Raw genomic sequence first — 22,818 nt, 5'->3', positions numbered from 1 at the left:
ACGCTTTTCTCTTTTTAAATTATTCTTAAGCGTAAAATACGTCACAACTGGGATGTATCGGGACCAAAGATCGAGGTTGTTTTGTTTTTAATTTTCGGAGCGGGGCGAGATGAAATGACAGAGGAGGTGACGAAACTGCGGACGCCGACGGGGCTGTGAGGGCCAGCCGGCGGCGCGCGCCTGAAGCGAGGCGGCTGCTCGGTGGCGGGAGCGGAGCGCTGGGCTCACCTCGGTCTTCGCTGTGTGGCGGCTCGTGGTAGCGATCTCGGAGCTGAAGTCACTTTTTCTTTTAAATCCTTCTCGGGGGCGGTCAAGGGTGCGGGGAGAGCAGCACCCCAGGCCGGGCTGGGGTTTGAGAGGAGGGCTGAAGAAAATGGCTCTGTCAGCCATTCCTTCTGTATCTGACAGATTCTGCTCTTGTTTAACAGCTGTTGCAGATACTCAAAGAGGCGCTTGTTAAATTATTTTCAGGATAGGATCCACCATGCTCCTGTCCCATCAGGGACTGCTGCTTGGTTTGGGGCACAGTGATGCTTTTGTAGAATGGGGTTCGGTTGCTTTTCTTCCATCTCCCGTTCACTGCTGGAAGACAAAACGTATCAACGGTAGGAAAGTTAGATTTGTGAACTGCTGCTCAAGTGCAAGGACAATATTTCGTATGTTGCCATGTCTGAAGATGCTTTATTGGAAGAGGACATTTGGGAATACAAATCGATTAGGAAGCAAAAGTCACAGAGTAACTCAAACAGTACCTCTGTGTCCATGCAGACAGTAACCAAAGGCAAATGCAGGCCGAAAAGAAAGGGAAATGGAAACAAAAAGAAATCTGTGGATAAAAATAGTACTCCTCAGAAAAGCGAGCAGAGATTGAGGCCGAGCGAGGACCTGGATCCGGGTAAAGATGACAGCAGTGTGCACACTCAGGAAAGCCTGAGCAGCCTGACAGAACAGGGCTCACCAAGCACAAGGCTGGTTTGTGATGGATACTGCCCAAGCTGTCAGATGCCCTTCTCCGTGCTGGTGGTGCAGACACCTCGCTGGCATGTTGCTGAATGTTTGGATACTCCAGGATCTGTTGAAAAAGGTAGGAGTAGGGTAAGAAAGAAGTCTTCAGCAAAATATGTTAAACAGATAACGCTGCTGTAAGCTCTGGTTTTCATATGTAGTTCAAACGTTCTCATATAGAATTTTCAGTTCTTTGTGAAGAACGTGGAAATCTGATATGAAAATCTCAAACAATGTGGAGCATTAATAAAGATTCATGATTGTTTAACAAGTTCCACTTCCATTGGCTTAAGGAAGAAATGGAGGGTACATATTTACCATTGTAAAAGAATGGGAAATATCCTTCATTTCAGGGTTTGCAGCTTTTGACTCAGAATTTCTTTTTCCTTAGAAATAAATTTCACTATCCTATATGCATATTGCTGTTTTGTAGTAACAATCCCTCTTTATATCTGTTTTACTTTTGTTGAAGTACAGTTAAAATTGAGCCTTTAATCCTGATTTTGATGGTGGTATTACCTTAAGATGTGCTACACTTCATTTCCATCTCCTCCTCGTATAATTAATGGAAAAAAAAATCCTAATTGATTTGCATCTGTCTTAAAGTTCTCAAAAGTTAGGTTAGCAAACTGTCAGCAAAAACTGTTCAGGGAACAGCCACAGATCTTTTGTTGGCATCTGAATCCTGAGTACTTTTTACACATAAGCAGGTAGCTGACTACTTTTTAAAATGTCACCTAGCAAACAATTTGAAATGGAATTTCAAGTAGATTCAGAACCTAGATTTGGTTTGTTTTGAAACACATTGTACCTTTTAGGGCACTTTTGATCCGAGCCTTGCTTGTACATGAGACAATTCTAAACCAGAAGACATGTAGCACATTACTAAGTACAGTACTGAAACAGGGTAACATATTCATCTTGCTAGAAAGGTGAATTAATGCAGACTCAGTGCTGGAAAACCTAAAACCTTTCATTTTGCGCCAGCTTGGGGCAGGAGATGTGGCAGCCTGACAATTACTTTGTACTTGTGCCTTCTGTCGTCCAATAACAACATTTATAAGAAAAGCTTTAAAATTGTATGCCATATGAGATTTTTATTTGATGTAGTAATTATGCAAACTACATTTACAAAGATATTAATGTTACTTTTTGGCTGAACTGTTTTTCCATAGAGTGTCCTGATGGTTTACTGTGCACATCTACCATTCCATCCCACTACAAGCGCTATAGCCATTTTCTACTTGCAGCAAGCAGGGCAGGAGAATATCTTGTGAACTCTACAGAAAACACTTTGGAGAGGAAGATGGCATGTTCTACTACTGCAAAGTCCAGCTGTTTTCCAAGTCATGTAGAAGTCTCACAGACTGAGAAAACATCTAAGAACTTAAAAAATGTCCCAGATAATGATTATACATCAAAGATACAGGATTCTGCACAAAGGAAGTCTCTAAATATAACCAGTGAAAGTACTTCCTCTTTTGCAGATGTTCAAAAGCCTCAACAGGTGTTTCAGCTCACACAAACCACAGATAACAGCTGTAAATTTGAATTTTATGACTTTACATCTTCACAAGAAAGTGTTCCAGGTGAAGATCTTTGTAGTCAAAAAGATACAAGTCAGCCAAGCCTACTACAGTCAAAAGCTGATTTCAGTGACTGGGAAATTTCGTATTCTCCACTGAGTACTTTTGAGGAAAGTGAAGGTGAAGTTGAGGAAGAGATGGAAGTAAAAACATCACAGAATAAACTACTCGAAGTCCACAATTTTGAAGGTGATGAATCTGATGCTGAAGTTTTTAAATTTAAAAAGCAACAGTGTGAGGAAATAAATACATCAAGCTGTTTGTATCACAGTGGGAAAAGTGCTTCTCAGAGTTATGTGGACAGCAAATGCTGTAATTCACCATGTGTAGATAATCAGCAAGTGATGCTATCAGCAGAATCCTCTTTTCCTCTTAATTGCAATGAGGAGTTTCAACAGCCAGGATTGATTTCCCCTGCAATTAACACAGGTAATAAAGTGTCACAAGAGAGGGGTGCTTGTGCTTTGGATTCTGTGTATTCAGGTCTTACTCGTATGCAACCAGAGCTGCTTACAGAAGTTGCTGGATCTCCTCTGTCTCAAAAAAATAAGGTTTTGAGAGACCCAAGCGTTATTTTAACTAATACAGATAAAATGACTGCTGATGCAATTGAAAAAGGAGCTTGCCAAGAGAGTTTGCAGCCAGTGGTGAAGAAAGAAGAAAACCTTGGTTCAACTGGTGTGTGCTTTCCCAGCCCCATCTCTAAAACGGTCTCATCTCGTTCCTTAGCAAGGATGAATGCCAAATCCAGTCCTGCCAAAGAACTCAAACAAATGGACATTGGTGTTTTCTTTGGGTTAAAACCTAAAGTAAAAGAGGAAAGCAAAGGAGAGGCGTGTTTGAGTGAGGGAAAGCAGATACTGAGTTCAGCAGCTCCCAGTGGAAAGAGGCCCAGACAGCAAAAAAGAAAGGCTGAAGGATCTGTGGAGGATCTAGAAGCAGTTAAAGAAAGTTCAAATAAAGATGGAGGCTTTGCAAATGTAACTTCTGGTGGCCAACGAAAGTGGAGAAAAAGATTTAGAGAATCATCCACTACAGATGAAGGAGCAAGGAAAAAACAGTGCCCTTTCTACAAGAAAATACCAGGTGAGAGATAAGTTCTGCTTTGTGTAGTGGTTAACTAATTTGTGCTTGTGTACTGCATTTTTTCCTCTAATTTTAGGCTTTGTTATTCTTCACTCTCCATATTAATTTAAACTGCAGTCTTTAATGACTTCTTCCATCAGAGTCAGTAAAATCATGTCTGGGTGCAGATCTTCAGGAGAATCTGACCATGGAACAGCAGCCCACAGAGGCCTCTTCATAAAGCACAGTGAAATGTTTGCCTCAGGAAAACAGTTACTAGGACAGACTTCTGCTGATTTTTGACAGAATAAGAAACACGAGCTGATTTACTTTCTAAAGTGTTTTTGAATATTTCCTTTGTTAATGTTCACTTTTAATTCCTGTATTTAATCTTTTACATTGTATCTTTTGCTCCTGAAAATAGGTTGGTCAATTACACTTATTTTATGCTAATTAAGAACAAAGAAAACTAATTTTGTATTTGAAGTTCTTAAATGCTACAACTTTATAAGCAAAGACATGAAAATGAAGCAGAAGAATGTAACTCAGGAAACAGGAATTTCTCAGTCTTCTCAAGCAATTATGCTAAATGTGGGATGATATACCAGCAACTTTAAAAGCTTCACAATTCTGTTTACCACCAAAGGGTTTAATTTTACATAAATATTGGAGGAAGCCAAATAGAAATATATTGGTGATTATAAGAGCCAGGCTGCTTCTTGAAGATTGACCTATAAGTCTTCATGAGGTTACACCACTACCATGGGTTCCATGAACTGAGAGTATTTCCAGTATATAATAAATTTGAAGAGCAGAGTTCTATGCCTGCAACAGAAATTTAAAGTTGTTTTGCTATAATCTGTAGTGTTTTTTGTTTTAATTATTTTACCTGAAGTATGTTTTCTGTGCTGATAATGCTGTGTGTTGATCCCCTCTTGAGGATTTTTTGTTTTATTTTATTTTTTATTAGCAGACAACTATGTTTTTTTTTTAATGGAATTACAAATACTAGCTATTTCTAGCTCTAGCAGAGCTATTTGTAGTTCTTCTGGAAAAGCTGGGAGATCTCAACAACATAAAATGAAAAGTATTTGATTGTCACCAAATGAATTGGATTATTGCAGCATTTGGTGGTTTTTCAAAAGTATGATCCGATGTAAAAGGAGCATTTGTCATTATGTCTGCATTAAAAACCTTAAATGTGCAGGGAGGAGGGCTGTCTTCCGTGCTGCTGTCTTTATCCAGTATCTTTGTACAAACACCTCACTAAAAACGTGGAATAGCAAATCATTCAAGTTTTATCTCAGCAGACATTTGAAGATCCCAGGTCACTTACTTAGTAACAATACAATAGCATTAAACATAGAGTAATTGAGATTTTGCAGGTTGATCACAAAAGAAATTGTGGTAAGCTGTTGTTATCTATTTTATTTTGTGCTAAGGTTTTAAACATGAACTTGCAAAAATGCCAGTTAAATACAGATTTGCTTAACCAGCTGCCATCTGTGTAGGATGGCAGCTGAGCAGCGAATAGATGGGAGACCTGTGAACGTATCTGCATGTGGATGCATTGCTAAAACTTTGTTTTAATGTGAAAAAACCTTTTTATTATTATTTTTTTGTGTGTGACTGTTGACCCGTTTGCAAACTGAATCCATCATTAAATGGTCCCTGACACTGTATGGTGGAACTATATTCCATTTTTAATTTGGAAGAAAGAAATAAAAAAATAAGATTATAAGAGAAATCTCATTAGAAACTTGTTCTGAGCTATCTGTGATTACTGACTGGTTTCTCTTGCCTTTTTGCTTTAGGAACTGGCTTTACAGTTGATGCTTTCCAGTATGGAGAAATAGAAGGCTGCACAGCCTATTTCCTCACTCATTTTCACTCTGATCACTATTGTGGTTTGACAAAAAACTTTGTATTTCCACTATACTGTAATAAGGTAAGGCTTTTCAAGGTAACTAGATGTTATCAAATTCATATATCAAATCCATATACAACTATAATCGTGATGAAAGTTAATACAGGACCAGAGATTCCATTAATGGGGCAATTCAGAACAGTGGATAATATGTATAGGGGAATCTGGGAAGAAATCTTAACCTAGTCTGTCTGTTAAAGAAGATTAATGAAACTTACTTGTTTAGTTACCAGGAATTAATTTAGGTTTAAATGGATTTCTAGAGATCATATAGCTCAATTTTCTGCTCAGTACAGGGCTAACTTCAAAGTTAAATCAGATTGTTCAGAGCCTTTGTTGGTCAAATTTTGAAAATAGAAGAGGACAGGTTCTGCTGTGGCTCCATGCAACTTGTTGCAGTGCTTAAGCCACTCTGATTTTTTTTCTTTACATGCAATTGAAATATCTCATTTTACAACTCATGACTGCAGCTTCTTTTTTTCTTTGCATGTGTCACGGAGAATAATATGGCTCCATAATCTCCATTAACCTCATCAAGGGAGGAAAATTTGAAATTAAGTTCCCTGTAAGCACCTCTTCTCAAGGTTAAGTAAATGCAGTTGTTTTTAGCCTGGTCCTGCATGTCCTGTGCTTCAGATATCCGAGTGGCAAAGACTGCCACTGGCTGTGTTATGTCCAACCAGGTTTTCTCTACTCTTAGCATGGTAGGGCACCTTCCCTAATAAGCCCATCCATAGTCTGCATCAAAAATTTTCTCTGAGGTACTCTGGAAGTCCCCTGAAATGGATGCCTCTCATGTTGTCTTTCCAGCAGTTGCTGGGTTGACTACAGTACTCTACAATGACAGTCAGGGCCAGTGACCTGGAAACTTCTATAGTTATTTAAAGTAAGCACTGACAACTTGTCTTCTTGTCCAGGCAGTCAGTAGCAAATACTCATCATATTGTTGCTTCTTGTTGGCCTCTTCACATTCTCAGAGTTTTTCTCTAAGCCAGACAGTTTGGCTTTGAGAGCCTTTGTTTCTAAAACAAATAAAGTCTTTTTAAAGATTTTGTTCCTTTTCTTGTTACAGATAACTGGCAATCTGGTGAAGAGCAAACTTCAAGTCAAAGAGCAGTACATCAATGTGCTGCCAATGGACACAGAATGTATAGTGAATGGGATCAAAGTGTTGTTACTTGATGCCAATCAGTATGTATTATTGCATTTGTTACGAAGTGTTTGTGTAGAATATTAAAGATAATTGGCTAAACAGACCCATTTTTTTCATAATTTTTGGGTTTCCATGGATCTGAAAAAAGAAGGGAAGAAATTCTTCAGTACCCTGACTTGACTTGTTAACATAGATTTTCATTTCATTAGTGACGTGGGAGTGTAGAAGTCTAAACTTACTGCTTATGTTAGCTTTTGGAATAGGTGGGCTATTTTTTTTAAATGAATCTTAGGCTTTTTTGTAATGAACTTTAGTTTTATTTTGTTTGCTTGTAATAGGCATTTTAGTGTTATCCACACATATCTCCCTAGTGTTTACACTTGAGAGTTTGGATGGTTTTCTAGGGTCTGGGTAATTCAGTTTTTTGTGCCTGGTTGGAAACATCCTAGAACTGATGATCAGATCTGTTAGGTTTCTGTAGCTACAACTCAAGATAGTGAAATCTTCAGCTGAAGAAAAATATGGAATTTTGGTTCCTGAGAGAGATGAAACCCAACCATTCAGAAACAAAACAAAACAAAAACCCACAAACACCACAGATAACTTGTAGTGGATTCAGTGATAAAAGGGTGAGATTCTTACCCAGTGTGATTGCACTGCCAGTGTGTTGTTATGCTGGATTTTAGGTTCAGTAGCTCCTGACTTCCAGCCCTGTGCTCTTGCTGTTCTGTCTCTTGGTACCTTATTTGGCTATGTGCTTGAAAAAAAGTCCTTTCCCTAAAGTATATATTGAAATGCAGCACTGTCACAGCTGGTTTGAATATTACTTATCTTAGAATTTGTTTATAGTTGGAGAGATAAGATTCCATGAAGTCCTTTGAGAACCCTTTCTGGGAATGAAGGAAGCCTTGTTTCTTATGTAATTTGGACACTTCATTTTTCCTGTTTGCCTCCCTGAGCCCCTGTTTCAGTTTGAAAGGATATAAACCTGAAGTACAAAGTTTAACTTTTTGGAGAGTTTATACCAGTTTTCTCATTTTAGCTCTGATTCATGCCAGTTTTATCCTTTTCTGAGGTTTCATTTACCCTTTCCATATGACTCATGTCCAAAATAGTCTCACTCTGATTTTCCTGTCTGAGCACTTGCCCTTCAGACAGCTTTGGTGAGGAGCTGCAGAAGGTGCAGTGGATTCATTGTGGCCAAGAATTGTACTTACAAGCAGTGAATTCTGGATGCTGGATGATATTTAAAACCTGCAAATAAAGTTTAAAAGCAAATGCTTCATTAAGTCCCAGAGCAATGAAGATACATCTGCAATAATGCAGTGTTCCTTAGAGATCAGAATGCTGCTTCTTTTGTAATATGCTGTTTCCTTGTTAACTCCAAGCTTAATAGAACCTCAGAGATTGCAACTGAGGCAGCATCTTTGTTTACCCAATGAAAAAAGAGCAACCCAGAAGAAAGTTAAAGCTTGATTATTTTACTGTTGATGTGTTTTTTTTCTTCTCTCAGTTGAGAATTCAAGTCTATCTTCTGTATGGCCTTATGGATAGCTTTAAAATTCCTTTATAAACTAGGAATTTCTAGCTACATTAGGCAGCCCAGTAGGTGTGATTTACAGTGCTGTTGTGCACACTTTCTTGCTACTGGAGAGCAGCGTGTTACTTGTCTCAAAGCATCACATCTCTATAGAAGATTATTTATATGTGGGTGTTTTCTCTATTTTCTTTCCAGTTGTCCAGGTGCAACAATGATCCTTTTTTACCTGCCTGGTGGAACTGCTATTCTGCACACAGGAGACTTCAGGGCAGATCCTTCTATGGAACGTTACCCTGCTTTGATTGGTCAAAAAATCCACACCCTTTACCTTGATACCACGTAAGTTGAGTTAACTTTTTTTTCAGTATGACCTTTAGTTGCAGTTTAATATTACTTTGTGAACCAAATACGTGTAAGTGTAAATAACTTTACTGTTTTAATACTCATTAGTTCTCTTTAGTGTTATGTAAAACCCAAAGCTCGTATACATCTATCCTGTTCATCTGCTGTGCTGTTAACGTGAGAGAAGAAAAGTGGATATTGGAAAAGATGCTTTTGGCTTTATTATTAGTAAGTGCTATGAAGTTCTTGGGGTTAAAATTTGCACAGTGAGTTGTTCAGCTTTAAAACTAGAGTTTTCTGGTTGTTTCTGTGAGTATTCAGCTCTGTTATGAAAAAGCAGGGGGAGGGAATTGAAAGATTGAAAGAATGCCAAATGGATAAGTCAGATTTCCAGGTTTTCATTAGACCTTTCTGTGACTTGTGTATGTAAGTGTTTTTCTGTGATGACTAATGTCCAGCTGCAGTTCTTTATTTCTGTTCCATATGTTTCTGTGAATGAATAATGCTTTATGTTATGGTATTGTGTGCATGACAAAAAATAGACATAAGGATGTAATTAGAATGTGCTACAAATGTCTAGCTTGAAAGTGTACTTGGTATTTATAGAGGAAAAACTACAGAACTGAGTGTCAGGCAATTGAACAGACATAGGGAGAAGGCATGCATAGGATAAGTTTTATTCAGTTTTATCTTGGCACCTCAGTGGTTTCTGATAACTGGATTTCAAACAAACTGAAACTATATTTCAGGAGAGCATCTTTTTCATCTCTAATTGCAGATATGCAGTTTGGAGGTCCTTAGTAAACTCAGATGTCTACCATCTGATCTATCTTGTTTCCATGCCCTAGGTACTGTAGTCCTGAATATACCTTTCCTTCTCAACAAGAGGTTATCCAGTTTGCTGTCAATACAGCCTTTGAGATGGTGACTTTAAACCCCCGCACTCTGGTTGTCTGTGGCACCTATTCCATTGGAAAAGAAAAAGTTTTTTTAGGTAAGTAAAAAAAAAAAAAATAAAAAAAAAAAAAAAAACACAAAAAACAAACACACAAAGAAAAAACATAATAGGTCTAAATATAGGACTAAATAAATGTCTAAATACATGTTAAATGACCTTTTTCCTGAAGGATGCAAATGGATTGTTTATTTCTTCAGGTCAGAAATTGTGTTAGTTGGCCAGATGTAATGATGCTACTGTTAGTTCTTTATCTTTCTAATCAGTAAGTTTAAACTTTTGGGAAGAACTATTTTTCTGCCATGTTTACATACACACACACACACACTCCCCTCCCAAGTATGCAGAAGGAATACTTGGGTACTAAATGAATGAACCTGTTTAATTGATTGTGGTGACAGATGTGCCAGTGATCATTTTAAAACGTAAATGATGTATTTTTGTTTTAGTAATCTCACTTTATCAAAGTAGCAGAGGGATGTAATTATTCTTCAACTTCTATTTTGCTAACAGTTTTTCCATCAGGCTTCATATAATGTATTTTCCTAAATACACATATTTATCAGTTTTAAAGAAATCAATTTTTACACAGCATTCCCCAAACCAAAATGCAACTTTTCTGTCCTAATGAAAATCTTGTATGCTATGCTTCACTCAGGTACAACATTAGAAATCAAAATGATTGCTTTAGAGTATGCTCCAGAGCAGGCAGCTGTGTCCTGTTTGCGCTCCTTATGCTTTTAGGTATATTTGAAGTCATCAGTACAAAACTTTTCCACTGACATTTAGTTGCTCTAGCTTGTTTTCTTTGTATGTCCCAAAACCCTGCATGTTTCCAGCTTGTTTGAAGTGATTACAGTAAGACTTTACCAAAGCAATAAGACTGAACTTGTCACTGTGCTTCTCTTCTCCTTTTCTTTCCAGTTGTGATATGTAATTCTGACACTAAAACATAGGAGCTGGAGTAGTTGGTTTTTGGTGTGGTTTTTTTTTCTTTTTTTAAACAGCTACCACAGGTTTCTCTTCTCAAACAGTTTCACATTCTAAAATTATCTTTTATTTTTTTCCCGATAGTAAAATTGATCCAGGGCAATAGTTAGGAATGGCTCCAAAGAAGTAACAAAATCAGTCCTATTTATTTTATTTGTTTGTGTTTGGATTTATTTGTTTTTCCCAATTAATCCTTAAGCAATTGCTGAAGTTCTGGGTTCCAAGGCAAGCATGTCCCGTGACAAATATAAAACACTGCAGTGTTTGGAGTCAGCAGCTATTAATTCCCTCATCAGTATGAACTGGGATGGCACTTTGCTTCACATTCTCCCCATGATGCAAATTAATTTTAAGGTAAGTTCTAGAAGCATACTCAGCTTAACCTTCTGGCTAATCTTGACTGTTGGCTCTTCCCATCAGTGTTTGGTGCTTATTACCTTCTTGTCAGATCATATTTACTTAGTGAATTTCTGACATACAGCATTATATTGAAAATGAAATGCAATTAAACATTAATAATATCTCCAAACATGATACACAGCGTAATTTCACTTCAGTGCAGTGCTTGTGCAGGATAAGCTGAGATTTGTTCCAAGACTTGCTCTGTGCTGGCTTTTTGAAGTGGATTTCTAATGACTGCAGGGTCTACCTTATTAGCAATTAATGTTTTGACATTGAGTTCCTGCTTTCAGCCTGTCTTTTACTTTATGATGTAGGAAAAGACTAGAAGGATTTTCTGCATGCAGCTCTGCATGAAGATGTGCTTCAGCCCATGAACATTGCTAAATTCCAATTTGGTATTTGACATAAAAAGGGGGTACGGTTCTCTTCTGTTCCTCTCAGTTCAATTTCCAAGGATTTGCAAAAACATTATTTCTCCTGCTGAAGAATAAGGATATGGATATTTGAGGATATGGATAACTTAAAACTCAGTGAAAATTTCTGCATGAACAAATACACGCAGCAAATGAATTGAAGGATGCTTTTTGCATACACATGCTTTAGTTTTTCCATGTGATCATTATTTGCATTTTTTTTAGCCAAAGCAAGTAAACCAGTTTATGTTTAAGACACTTCACAGCAGATGAATATAAAAGCACATTCAGTTGAGATTTGAGCCAGTAGAATTTTGGTGTTGAGACTTTTGTGGGAATTTCTTAGCTAAGAAAGGTGACTAATTTCTGGGATGAAGAGGCGTTTTAAAATGGTCCACAAAATACAGAAAGGCAAAGCAGCAGGCTCTGATTTAAAGGCAATCTGAAAAAAAGAGAAAAACAGAGCTCACTTAGTGCTGACAAATGTGGATTAATTTTCCTGCTTTTGCTTCAGGCTTACTGTGCCACTTCTCTACTTAATAACTTACCAGTGTCTGCCAGGTTAAGTTAGCAATTGGTGTTTGGTCACAGCCTCTCAATCTCCATCTCTCCTCCCTCACATCCCCCTTCTGGCCACAAGCAGATGCCAAAATGTCAGTGGTGCTTTAAGCTAACCAGATGATTTTGCACTGAAGCAGGCTTTTGCCTTTTTTTTATCACCTCTCAGCTACAAGAGTGCTGACCTCCAGCTGAGAGAAGGAAACGAATTGTTTGGGAGCAAGATTAAAAAAAAAAAAAAAAAGTGATGATGCCTTATGTGTTCTGATTTGTAATGCATAGCTATTAATATGTGCTTATGTAGATGAAAGAGTTAAGATCCTGATGTAGGAGGTGCCCTGCAAATGTAAATATTCATCATTATTGATTTGTAGGCAGGTGGTATTTAAAAGAAAAAGCTCTTATAAAAGCATGAGAACAAAATTTAATTTGATGTCTCTATCATGAAATCTCCAGTCTTTCAACTAATGAGCAATTTAATGGCATTCAGCATATGCCCTATTTTTTTTAATAGGGGTTGCAAGATCATTTGAATAAGTTTTCTGAGAATTTTGATCAAGTTCTGGCTTTCAAACCTACTGGGTGGACCTACTCTGATTCATGCCTTTCTGTGATGGATATCAAACCGCAGACAAGAGGAAAGATCACCATTTATGGTATAAGTGTGGTAAAGATTCATTGCATTTAATTGTGTGAATGGTCTTTGTATTTTTGTTCTGGGAACTCCTACTGTTTATTGTAACCAGTGCTTCCTCAGATAACTCACTGAGAAACTGAACAGATGGATCTCTCCAGGAGAAAGTAGTTAAAAACATGAGAACACTGTAAATGAAGACTTCTTTTCGTACTTTTTGCTCCTGTCCTCTTCTTGCAAATAAAGATTTTCATGTGATATACTGGGCTTGTTTAGGTTGGAGAAGAGAAGGTTGTGGGGAGACCTCATTGTGGCCTTCTAATATTTGAAGGGAGCATACAAACAGGAGGGGGAATGACTGTTTACTAGGGTGGATAGTGATAGGACAAGGGGAATAGTTTTAAACTGAGGCGGGAGGTTTACCTGTTAGATCTTAAGAGGAAGCTTTTCACTCAGAGGGTGGTGACGCACTGGGGCAGGTTGTGGATGCACAAGGAGGTTGTAGATGCCCCATCCCTGGAGGCAGTCAAGGCCAGGCTGGATGTGGCTCTGGGCAGCTTGGTCTGGTGGTTGGCGACCCTGCACATAGCAGGGGGGTTGAAACCAGATGATTATTGTGGTCCTTTTCAACCCAGGCCATTCTATGATTCTATGATATTTGCAGTAACTCCAGGGATGAATTCTTGGCCCCACTGATGCTGGTGGCAGTGCAGTTCCTGAGCCAAGATTTTGTTCTGTTCCTCACTCTCATGCTGGAGAGAGAAGACTGTGGGTCTTCCTCTCCCTGTCAGTTCTTATCAATAGATGAAATTGAATCTTTTAAGGTTTTAACATTAACTTAATCAAATGTTAGACTGTTCAGTTTGCACTAGCAATTGATTTGGTAACAATGCAAAGTAACTTTCCAGAAACAAAATCTGGATTTTTGTTTTCACTTAGCTGTAAACTTTAGATCTCCAGTTTGAATTAAAAGAAAATAATAATTTCTGAACTGGAAAGCTTACAGAGGTATTTTGGCAAGAAGCTAGGCAGAGTAACAGATCTCTCCGATTTGTTTCATTTCAGGGATTCCTTACAGTGAACACAGCAGTTACCTGGAAATGAAACGTTTTGTTCAGTGGTTGAAGCCACAGAAAATTATCCCCACTGTAAATGTTGGTGACTGGAGAGCCAGAAGCTTGATGGAAAAGCATTTTAGAGACTGGATGATTGAGGGCAGTGGACATAAGTAAGGAAAAATGTGTATTTCAAAGAAGAGAAGCTGAATGGGAAATTTGGAGTTCCTGTGAAACTGTGACTCTTTTTTACATGGAACTCTTTGGGAAGGATACCACTGCCATTCTCCTGAGAAAACTGGACTGGTGGGAGAGTACCTTGTTTTCTGATTTACCTACTAATATATTTTCCTATCACTTGTTTGCAAATGCCTATTTCTGTTTATTCTTATCTTATTCTTTTCTATCCTGTTCTTAATTTCCCTCAGATTATGGAGATACCCAGATGTATAGTGCTGGAGGAGAAGCCACCCCCAGGTTAATCTTTTTGGAAAATAAGTTATTGTAATAAATGAAACAGCATTATGCTCATGCAATGTGCTACCAGCTCAAGCTTCAGAGGAGCTCATTTTTTCATAAGCCAGAATTAGTTTTAATTAAAACTTTGTTTCCAAAGTTTACTCGATGCGAGAGTATTGGTGTAGCTTCTGCAGTGTACACGCTTGCAAGAATGAATTTTATAGAAGACATTGTTAATTATATTATGGTCAAGATTTTTTAAAAATAAAGAACCTACATGAAGCATGTGAGTTTTTTCTGAAAAGTGCATTTATTTCAGTATGATAGTTTCTCATTGAGAAACCTCTTTATACTTCCAGTGAACATTCCATATATTTTGCTTTTGTGAGGTTAGGCCTGTGCCCTTGTAGTGCAAATTCTCAACACAGAGCCAAAGAACACAAGTGCTTCTTCTCCATGCGATGCAACGCATTTGTGTTTGCAGGGTTGTTTGTACAACTTTGTCCCTTGAATTCTGGAAAAAAGTAAAAGTAAATCAGCAACACCAAGGTAAGTTTCACTTTGCATTTTCTCCCTCAATGGTGCTGTTTCCTTATTTGCTTGGTGTTTATGGTACTGAAAGTTTGTGGTTGCGCACAGACACACTGGTGTAATTTTAAGTGTATTAATAAAAATCATTCCAAAGTGTTTGATCATGCACAAAAAGCCATCCTACAACTCCTTAGTATAGCTAATCTGAAATCTTCAGTGCCTTTTTTGTCAGGAAAACATTTATTTAATGGTCAGTGTTAGTATAAAAACTTGCCATGATTCACAATTCTTTCAGTACATTCACTGAAATACGACATCGTTAAATGGTTCTGTTTAACCTAGGCAATTAAAAGTATCTGAGGTTTTTATTTTACATCATGTATTATGCAAGCTCTCTTTATCACAAGAACTGTTCACTGCCCTGGATTTGGCATACTCATTCTTAGGATTCCACTCCTTGTTGGAGTAGGTGTGTTAAAAATTATCTGTTGAAGTGCTTGCTTTTGCTGAGCCTGAATTACTGCCTTGTACAAGTTAGGGCAAATCTGGGGATTCTGTTTGGCAGGCACGTGCTTCTAACAGTTGAATTGTTATGGAATTATTCATGATTTTCAGCTCCTGTTTCTTTTTCCTACCTAATTTTGCACAAAGTATGAGGGGCATGCTGATGTTAAAACTGTAGTCATGTCTCTGACGTCCTCTTGCTTTTATAGCTGCAGTTTCAAGAATGAATATCCCTACAGAGAATGAGTAAAGTGTGTGGGTTGTGAAGATGCTGACACTTTTATGGTCTTGCAGTGCAGTTAGTTAGCCTTTATGCAGATAGTAACAGAACCTAAGTAAAGTGGCTTTCACTGCAGCTGGTAGGTATGAGACAGCTGTTTTCCCCCACAGGGCTCTGCTTTCTGGTCTCAGTTTTGATGCTACTATCCAGAGCAAAGGTTGGGTTTTGTTTACTTTCAAAAGCAAACTTTAATTTCTGCATCTAACCACAAAAATGACGTGTATTGGAAGATGCTGGCATTGGCATCGCTGGGCTGATACAGTTAATGTTGTCCTGATTTGGAACAGATGCTGATAGACTCACAGAGCAAAAGCAGAAGAAGAATGGCATTTGTGCTGAATTCCTTTTTTGTCTGTGTGTGCTGGGGTCTGGTTTCAGTTGCCTGCTTTGCTGTAGATACTCATGCATCAGCCTCCTGCTTGTTCTTATCCCCTCTTTCTCAATTGCATTTGCACCTCTACCTACCTTCATCTATTTTTGTGTGGGTAGATTTGTTATCCATCTTCTTATTAGGAGTTGTCCATGCTATCATATGTTTAGCCTCCTTCATATGGAATAAAAAAAAGATCAGAATCTCAACTTGGAAGAAAGGTTTTGGTTGTTTGGTGTGGTGTGTTTTTTTTGGTTTGTTTGCTTGTTTTTGTTTTTTTTGTTGTTCTTCTCTGTATTGTAAAGGAAGAAGGTTAATAATGGGATTAGATTTCTTAGATTGCCACAAGGGGAATATAAGCAGATGTGGAAAACCATTTAATTAAGAATTCTGTGGAAAGATTTATAGCAGGATATTTTCTCTTTCCTTTCTGAGATTGTTCCTTAGGGAAGGCTCTCTGATCACAGCTGGTTGAGTCCTCTGAGGGGCGCTGATACAATAAACCTCATTTCAAAGTTGGCGTAATTAATTAGATCTTAAGAAGTGACTCTGCTTTTCCTAATGGCAGCATTTCAGCAGCATTGGAATTGTAAAAACATGAGGAAGAAATCCCCTTTCCTTTGATTAAAATTGTTGGCTCCAACTGAAGATGCTGTTGTTTAAAGTCAGTAGATGAGGATTTTTGGTCTGTGTTTTTTTTTTACAGTAAGACTGCACTTGGGTATCCTGCGTGATGGATGGGCGAATCAAGTTCTGTGTTCACCACCACATCCAATGAGTGGCACATGTCAAAGTAAATTACAGATTTCACTCAAGCAAAATGGGTTTGTGAGCACCTTGGGTGCACTTCCAGTTTGTTTGTTGCTGACAGACTTGAGGCAGAAAGCAAAGCAAAGCAAAAAGGGCAACAGTAACACATGCCCAATCAGTGCCCAGAATGGTTTTCAAAGCCAACCACTCTAAAGAATCGCTTTGTATTTCCCATCCATGCTCTGATTACATATCTCCCCAATAGGCAGATAAATGAGCTAAAAGCAACTCTGTTTGAACAGGGCAACGGGATGAGAGAGGGAAGAGAAGGAAAGCAACTTGCTGAATGTGCTGAGTCAGGTAGCAAGGTTCAGACTGATTGTGATAAATGAAAACAGACACAGCAAGCCTGTCCTTTCCTTCACACAGAGCCCTTAGGTGCTGTTAGGGTGGAACTGCTTTGTGGAGGTGCTGGAAGCCTGGAGCTAGCAGGCTGGAAGCCTGGAGCCTGCCCTAGCAGGCAGAGCCCTGTGTCCCTCCACATGCCTCTTGTTCCTGCTTGTTCATCTGAACCTTCACCTCCTGTCGTATGGTGGCACCTCATTATCGAATCTCCAAAAAATACTTTGGCAGGGAAGAGGCTTTTCCACTTGGTCACATTTACATGTGCTGCGCTATCTCAGAGCAGATAGCGTCTTGTTTGTGCCAGTTCCCAGCGAGTGCTCACATAAGGATTTTTAAAACAGTTTAAGTTTTCCTAATTGCTGTTTGAAAGTAACTTTACTCACCTTTCCTTCTGTGTGCTGTATTGATTGTCGTGGATTGAAGAGGAAAATGCACTGTTTTAGGGGGAAAAAGATACAAATATTGCACATGAGGAGAAGGTGACGTGAGGACACACGTGTAAACAAAGGTGACCCTGGGGCTGAGTTTGGCGGGAAGAGCCGGTGATGAGCTCCTGCTTCCCCCTCCTGGGAGACCATTGCTTTCCCTCATAGTTTTCCTACGACTCCTTCATGGTCGCTCCTGGGACAGGTAATTCCTCCCACAGGGAGAGCACCAGCAGACCGCGGGGCTGATCCTCAGGGCATCCTGCAGCATGGCTGGGGCTGATGTCTTGGGGGTGGAAACAAGGCCTTGGGCTGTGGGGGGGTGCACTGAGGGCTATTGCTGCCTCTGGGGCTGGACAGAGGTCTCCAAGAGTGTGTCAGGGTTCCTGGGTTTCTGCCTTGTGACAATAAGTGCAGGAACCTGCTGTGAGCTGCCGTACTCTGGAGGAACTGATGCTGCAGGGCCTTGGCAGTACTCTTAGGGTGGGGGCCCTGTGAGAGCCCATGGCCTTACACACCAGCTGCTCTCTCTCTCTCCCTTTTAATCTCTTGAGGAGTACTGGTGTCAACTGGAGATGCTAGCGTGTGGCTAGAGCCCAATCCAGAGCTCAGTGGCTGAGGAGAGAGTCCAGGAAAAGCAGCGAAGGGCTTTGGGTGCATCTGCAGTAAATAAATAGTGGTGGGGCTTGCCAAAGTGGATGAATATTTGGGAGAGTTGCACACTGCACCAGCCAATGAAACGTGATGCTAAATCAGTCAGGGAAATTTCAGGGATTTCATAGCAACGGAACTGAATGATGAATGTATTCTCAGTGGAAGCCAACAGATGTTACAGCTCTTGTTTCCTGCTTTTGTGCTTTCTAGTTCGCTCCCAGGATGTTTATTCTAACAAGCAGCCTGGTTCTGATGCCCACTGGGGACAGAAAACGCTGCTGTCTGCTCAGATTTGGCTGCAGCCCAGGCTGTTCTTTAGGAAGGAGCATCAGGAGAAGGCTCACAAGGGCCAGCCAGACAGGATGGCCACTCACTGAGACGAAGGCTAAGGTCGTGCCCCCCAGGTATCCCTCAATCTGTTATTTCCTTTACCCTTCTTAGAAGTTACAATACGTTGCCACAGGCCAACCAAGCAGTTCCGTGCCAGGAGAAGACCAAAGATCACAACTAACCAGAGGTGCAGAAGCACACCATGGGAAGATACTGATTGCTGACCATGGGTACAAAGCAAAGATGCACTGAGGTGGTCCAGGGCTGGCTGAGATCTACACCCTGCAGGGGGGCTGGGCTGGGCAGGAGCAGCCCTGTGTGTGCTGGAGCTATGTAAGTAGCACTAAAGAGTCTGTAGTAGCACTAAACAGCTTGTTGCTCAGTAGCCCCTGGACAAGATAGTTGCTTACTGACTCTGTTCTGCAGGGGTACGTTGTGTTCCATAATCCTCCTGTCTTGCTGCAATGCCAAAATCTCCTTGCACGCCCTGCTTGCTCTTCTGATCACCAGGATTTGAGCAAGACAAGTACAAATGGATGGAAACACTCTGGGTGCCAGGAGCGTGGAGCTGTTGAATTTAGCAATGTTACGTCATGCTACCAGAGAGGCTGGATGCAGTTTTACTCTGAGTTATTCCAGTGCTTTAGCTGGGCTTGAAGAACAGGTACTGCCATCTGAAGCTTGGGAATAACCGTGAGCTGATTATTTTCAAATCACCAAATATAGCAAATGTATTTACAGCAGAGAGAGAGACTTTTACCGTCTTTGATTCATTTTTCCTACCATCTCACTGTTTATAGCAACTCTTCATGACTCAGTTTTCCTTCCTCAATCTGTGCTTGCTCCCCATCTACCCTTCCATTGCTGGGGATTTCTCAGAAATGTTACTCTACCAGCATTCACCTTTGTTCCTAGAAAAAGGAGCACAAGAACATTTGCTTGGAAGCAAGCTGACATCTGTGAAGAATGACACTGGCTTTGGATATGGAATAAAACTGAAAAGAGGTAAATCAGAGAGCAGGAGGAAGTTCAAGGGCATTTAGCATTTAAATGGGGTTATTTTGGCAAAACGTGTCCTGGTGTGGAATGTGCCACTGATCAACTGAGGCTACTAAGGAGAAATAACTTGAAAACAGGAGGTCCTCTTTGGTGAAGAAGTTGTACCACCTTTATGGCTGCTGCTGGTGATATTGGAGCAGTGCTTGGAAGGACATAAATCTGCAGAGACCACCTTAGCAGCACAGGCATGCTGGGATGGGTGCATCACAGAGTGCTGCATGGATTTGAGAACTTAGAGAGCCCAGAAATCCTGGGCAAATGTACAAGATCCTTGCAGTTTGCCAGACCAATGTTTCCAGGTTGAAAGAGGCATGTCTGAGAAATGCAAATGTGTGAGGGGCTTTTTCAAATGGGTTTGTTTCATGGCATGCTGCTCATAATCCAGCACACAAGGCCTATGTTCTAAATCTTCCAAGCTTTATTTTGTTTCCTTTTTCAGTTTTCTTCAGGGATTACAAGAGACGGAGACTTAGATTGATTTGTTTTTCTCTTCTGGAGCAAGTTTGGGGATTTCACTTTTCAGAGGAACTTCTGCTATGTGGAGAAAGGTCATTTTTTTTTTCTATATATTTTTTTTTTAAGTAGGAAGAGACAGCAGCATCCTTTGTGCTCATGTGGATGCTTTGGATTTTCAGGTAGATTTGGTTAGCTGGAGCACACACAAAGGCGGGTATTCTCAACCCCATTTTGTCTGGAAATGAATCAAACAAAGGAGAGTCTGAGGAACCCTGCAGATATAAACTCTGCACTGATGCAGATGTTTTGCCTTGGTGGAAGAGATGCTGAGCTCTTTGGGGAAGAAAACCCTGCTCTGGGAACCTGTGGCTCTGAAGCAATGTTTACAATAGAGTAACAGACATAACATTTTAAACAATGAGGTTAGCACCACTGCTAGCTATGTCTTAGTGCTCCTGCTCGCATCTGAATTTCTTTACTCTCCCTTGTCAGGTTATAAAGGAAACCAGCTCTCAGGCATAGACTTGAACTTGGACACCTCAGGATGAAAAACCCAACATGACCAGGCTCTTGCCACTGTAAGTGCAGTCCTGCTGTACAACAGTGGCTTTGTGCCTGAAGAAGAGCTGATCTTGCTGTCATTTCAGAGTGGGAAGGGTGAGACACTGTCAAGAAAACTTCTGCTGAGCATCCTCACTGCTGTCAGACAGAGATACAATTTCTCTTTAGGTGCTTTTGCTGAATGAAAGATTCACATCAACCTTGGCTGCCCTCTCTTTCTTTTAATGATGCAATAAATTAGAAAATGATAAGGCACCAAAGAGAACATTTGAAATTCCAGTGGCATTTCTAGGAATGGCCTGAGATGCTCCAAGTTCTTTGCAGCCTGCTGGCCAGCTTGCAGGAGGGAAGGGGTTGCCTGTGGAAGGGCACATACTGGGGAGGGCTGACTGTCCCTGAGAAACAAACCAAAACAGCCCTCAGTGCAATTCAGATTATGTTGTCAGCTTCTCAAACCTGAAGGTAGATGGGCCTGTGGTTAAGGCTTTCTGCTGAGGATTCAGTTCGTGTTCTCCTTCTAATGACCAAAGGAACACTAGGGAGGAAATATCCTTGTAAATATTATCATACCTCTTAATGGGGCATGAAGTAATGGCCAAAGTTGTCCAACCTAAAGGATTTCTGTTTGCTTGCTGCAACTCAACATGAGCTGCACACAACAGGACTGAGCTCCCTGTGGGAGCATCAGCTCTTGTTCACCCATGACTGTGCTGTCTCATGTTCCTTTTGGGCACTAGGATTGGCTTCTCCATTAGAATCAAATGAGCATGCCAGGCTGTGAAGTGTGAGGCTCTGACCTTTTTCTCCATCTTTCTGCATCATGCCGGTCTCATGGAGATGTCTCCAGGAGATATTCTGGAAGTGAGAGCTGTTGACAGCATTGGATGTGATACTGGAGACCACTGTCATTGTAAGAGGCTACGTGTTCTGTCCCTGGAGATGGATGCCCAGTCTTTGGAGGTGCTCAGTGCCAGTTTGGCTGGAGTGCTGGGCAGCCTGATATAGTGGGTGGCAACCCTACCCACAGCAGGCAGGATGGAACTGGATGATCTGTAAGGTCCTAAGCTGTTCTATGATTCTACTGCCACAGGTCACCCAGAAAACTGGGGACAAAACACTGACTAGTGCCTGGTGTACTCATATCACCACTAATCCACTCTTCTGTTCTGTGCAAGGTAACACTGCTGTTTTCTATTGCAATTTCTCCTTTATTGCTTCTATTTGCTGAAAGCACAGCCCCACCAAACATGCCTGGCTGGGTACTCCAGATCAAGGGGACTGAAAATCACACCATTTCTACATGCTGTGGCTGGGCACTGCACTGAGAGCTTGTCTGTATTTCAGGTTGGGATGGATGCAGGCAGGTAGCACAGAAGTCCTTGCTGGCTGGACTCGTTCTGCTGCTGTGCTTGTGCTCTCTGATCAGTATATGACCCCATCCCTGGTTTTCAGGCATGTTACCCTCCAGAGGAAGTGTTGGAACTGTGTGGTTTGTGGTCTGTTTTGTGTTTTCTATATAATGAGCTTTTTTAAAAAACAAAAACAACAACAACAAAAAACTTAATTGCATCAGTTTTGGGACTTCTCTTCCTGTTAATTTCTCTCCAAGACTTGCTTTTCTCCTGGATGGTTGCCACTTTTCTACTGGAGAAGGTACTAGAGATGTAGAAAGAGCATGATTCATATTTGGGAATTTAGGAGGAAATTAGCAGCCAATAATAAATGAGTACAGCATGGGAACGTGCCATGAACTAACAGTTAGAGAAAGAGCCTAAAGACACAGGAATAAAATACAGCTGGTGAGGAGCATGTTAATCATTAAACACAGATCATGGAGTCTGTCCTGCAGGCTGTTGGTTTTTGTCTCTTACACACTTAATTCGAAGGCACAGAGCAATTCAAACTTGCAGGTATTGCAGCTCTTCTTCCATGCCTGTAACTTTTTGTTGCCAGTGGTACAAGATGTGTTCAGGATTTGCAGCCTTCTGGTTGTGCTTTACAAAGATGTGCTAGTCTGTGTGTTTACTGAATTTCAGCTCATGACCATTTAATCATCTGTGTCAGGAACCCTCCACAGGCCAGAAGCTGAGGCCATTTTTAATAGCACAGATCATACTGCAGCAAGAAGTCACAACAATACCTGCTTCTTTAAGTGTCTGCTAACGCAGCACCTATAATATGCTACAGGTGATTGTAAAAGATTAGCAGCTCCATGTCAGCTGGCAAGGGCTTAAAGACAGTCTGTTAAGGTCTTCTGGAATTAAACATGAGTGCTGGGTGATGTTGTACATGTAGGTATTTCTCTTTGCTATTGGTTCTAGAAGCGATTTAGCAGAATTTGATTATTTGGAGAAGGGTAAAATTTTCAGACTGGGGAAAAATATTACAGAAGGTTGTTCTTGTTTTTGA

The 22,818-nt window shown here is 40.2% G+C and overlaps 1 protein-coding gene across 2 annotated transcripts; it reads left to right on the top strand.

Annotated features, from left to right (window-relative positions):
* Positions 1–147: 147 nt before the first annotated feature.
* DCLRE1A (DNA cross-link repair 1A) lies at positions 148–14,371 on the top strand. Of its 2 annotated transcripts, none has more exons than XM_010714809.3 (9): positions 148–1,084; positions 2,181–3,677; positions 5,471–5,604; positions 6,656–6,774; positions 8,472–8,615; positions 9,467–9,612; positions 10,763–10,917; positions 12,451–12,603; positions 13,636–13,821. In XM_010714809.3, exons 1-9 carry the CDS (start codon positions 667–669, stop codon positions 13,672–13,674), a joined length of 2,805 nt encoding a protein of 934 aa, XP_010713111.1. In that variant the 5' UTR covers positions 148–666; the 3' UTR covers positions 13,675–13,821. The 2 variants fall into 2 exon arrangements, with proteins under 2 accessions (XP_010713111.1, XP_010713110.1); XM_010714808.3 differs by having other exon boundaries at positions 150–1,084; positions 12,451–12,592; positions 13,636–14,371.
* Positions 14,372–22,818: the final 8,447 nt, after the last annotated feature.

Source organism: Meleagris gallopavo, chromosome 8, assembly GCF_000146605.3.
Source record: "Meleagris gallopavo isolate NT-WF06-2002-E0010 breed Aviagen turkey brand Nicholas breeding stock chromosome 8, Turkey_5.1, whole genome shotgun sequence".
NCBI lineage: Eukaryota > Metazoa > Chordata > Aves > Galliformes > Phasianidae > Meleagris > Meleagris gallopavo.
The sequence above is the reverse complement of the archived record's forward strand: the minus strand, read 5'-3'. Positions and strand labels throughout refer to the sequence as shown.

What these genes read in the sequence shown, in the direction of transcription:
- DCLRE1A (XM_010714808.3), top strand. Translation starts at nt 667, where the DNA reads ATGTCTGAAGATGCTTTATTGGAAGAGGACATTTGGGAATACAAATCG. An exon ending in TTCCACTATACTGTAATAAG is followed by an intron (nt 5,605 to 6,655) that starts GTAAGGCTTTTC and finishes TTCTTGTTACAG; the next exon opens with ATAACTGGCAATCTGGTGAA. An exon ending in AAAAGAAAAAGTTTTTTTAG is followed by an intron (nt 9,613 to 10,762) that starts GTAAGTAAAAAA and finishes TTAATCCTTAAG; the next exon opens with CAATTGCTGAAGTTCTGGGT.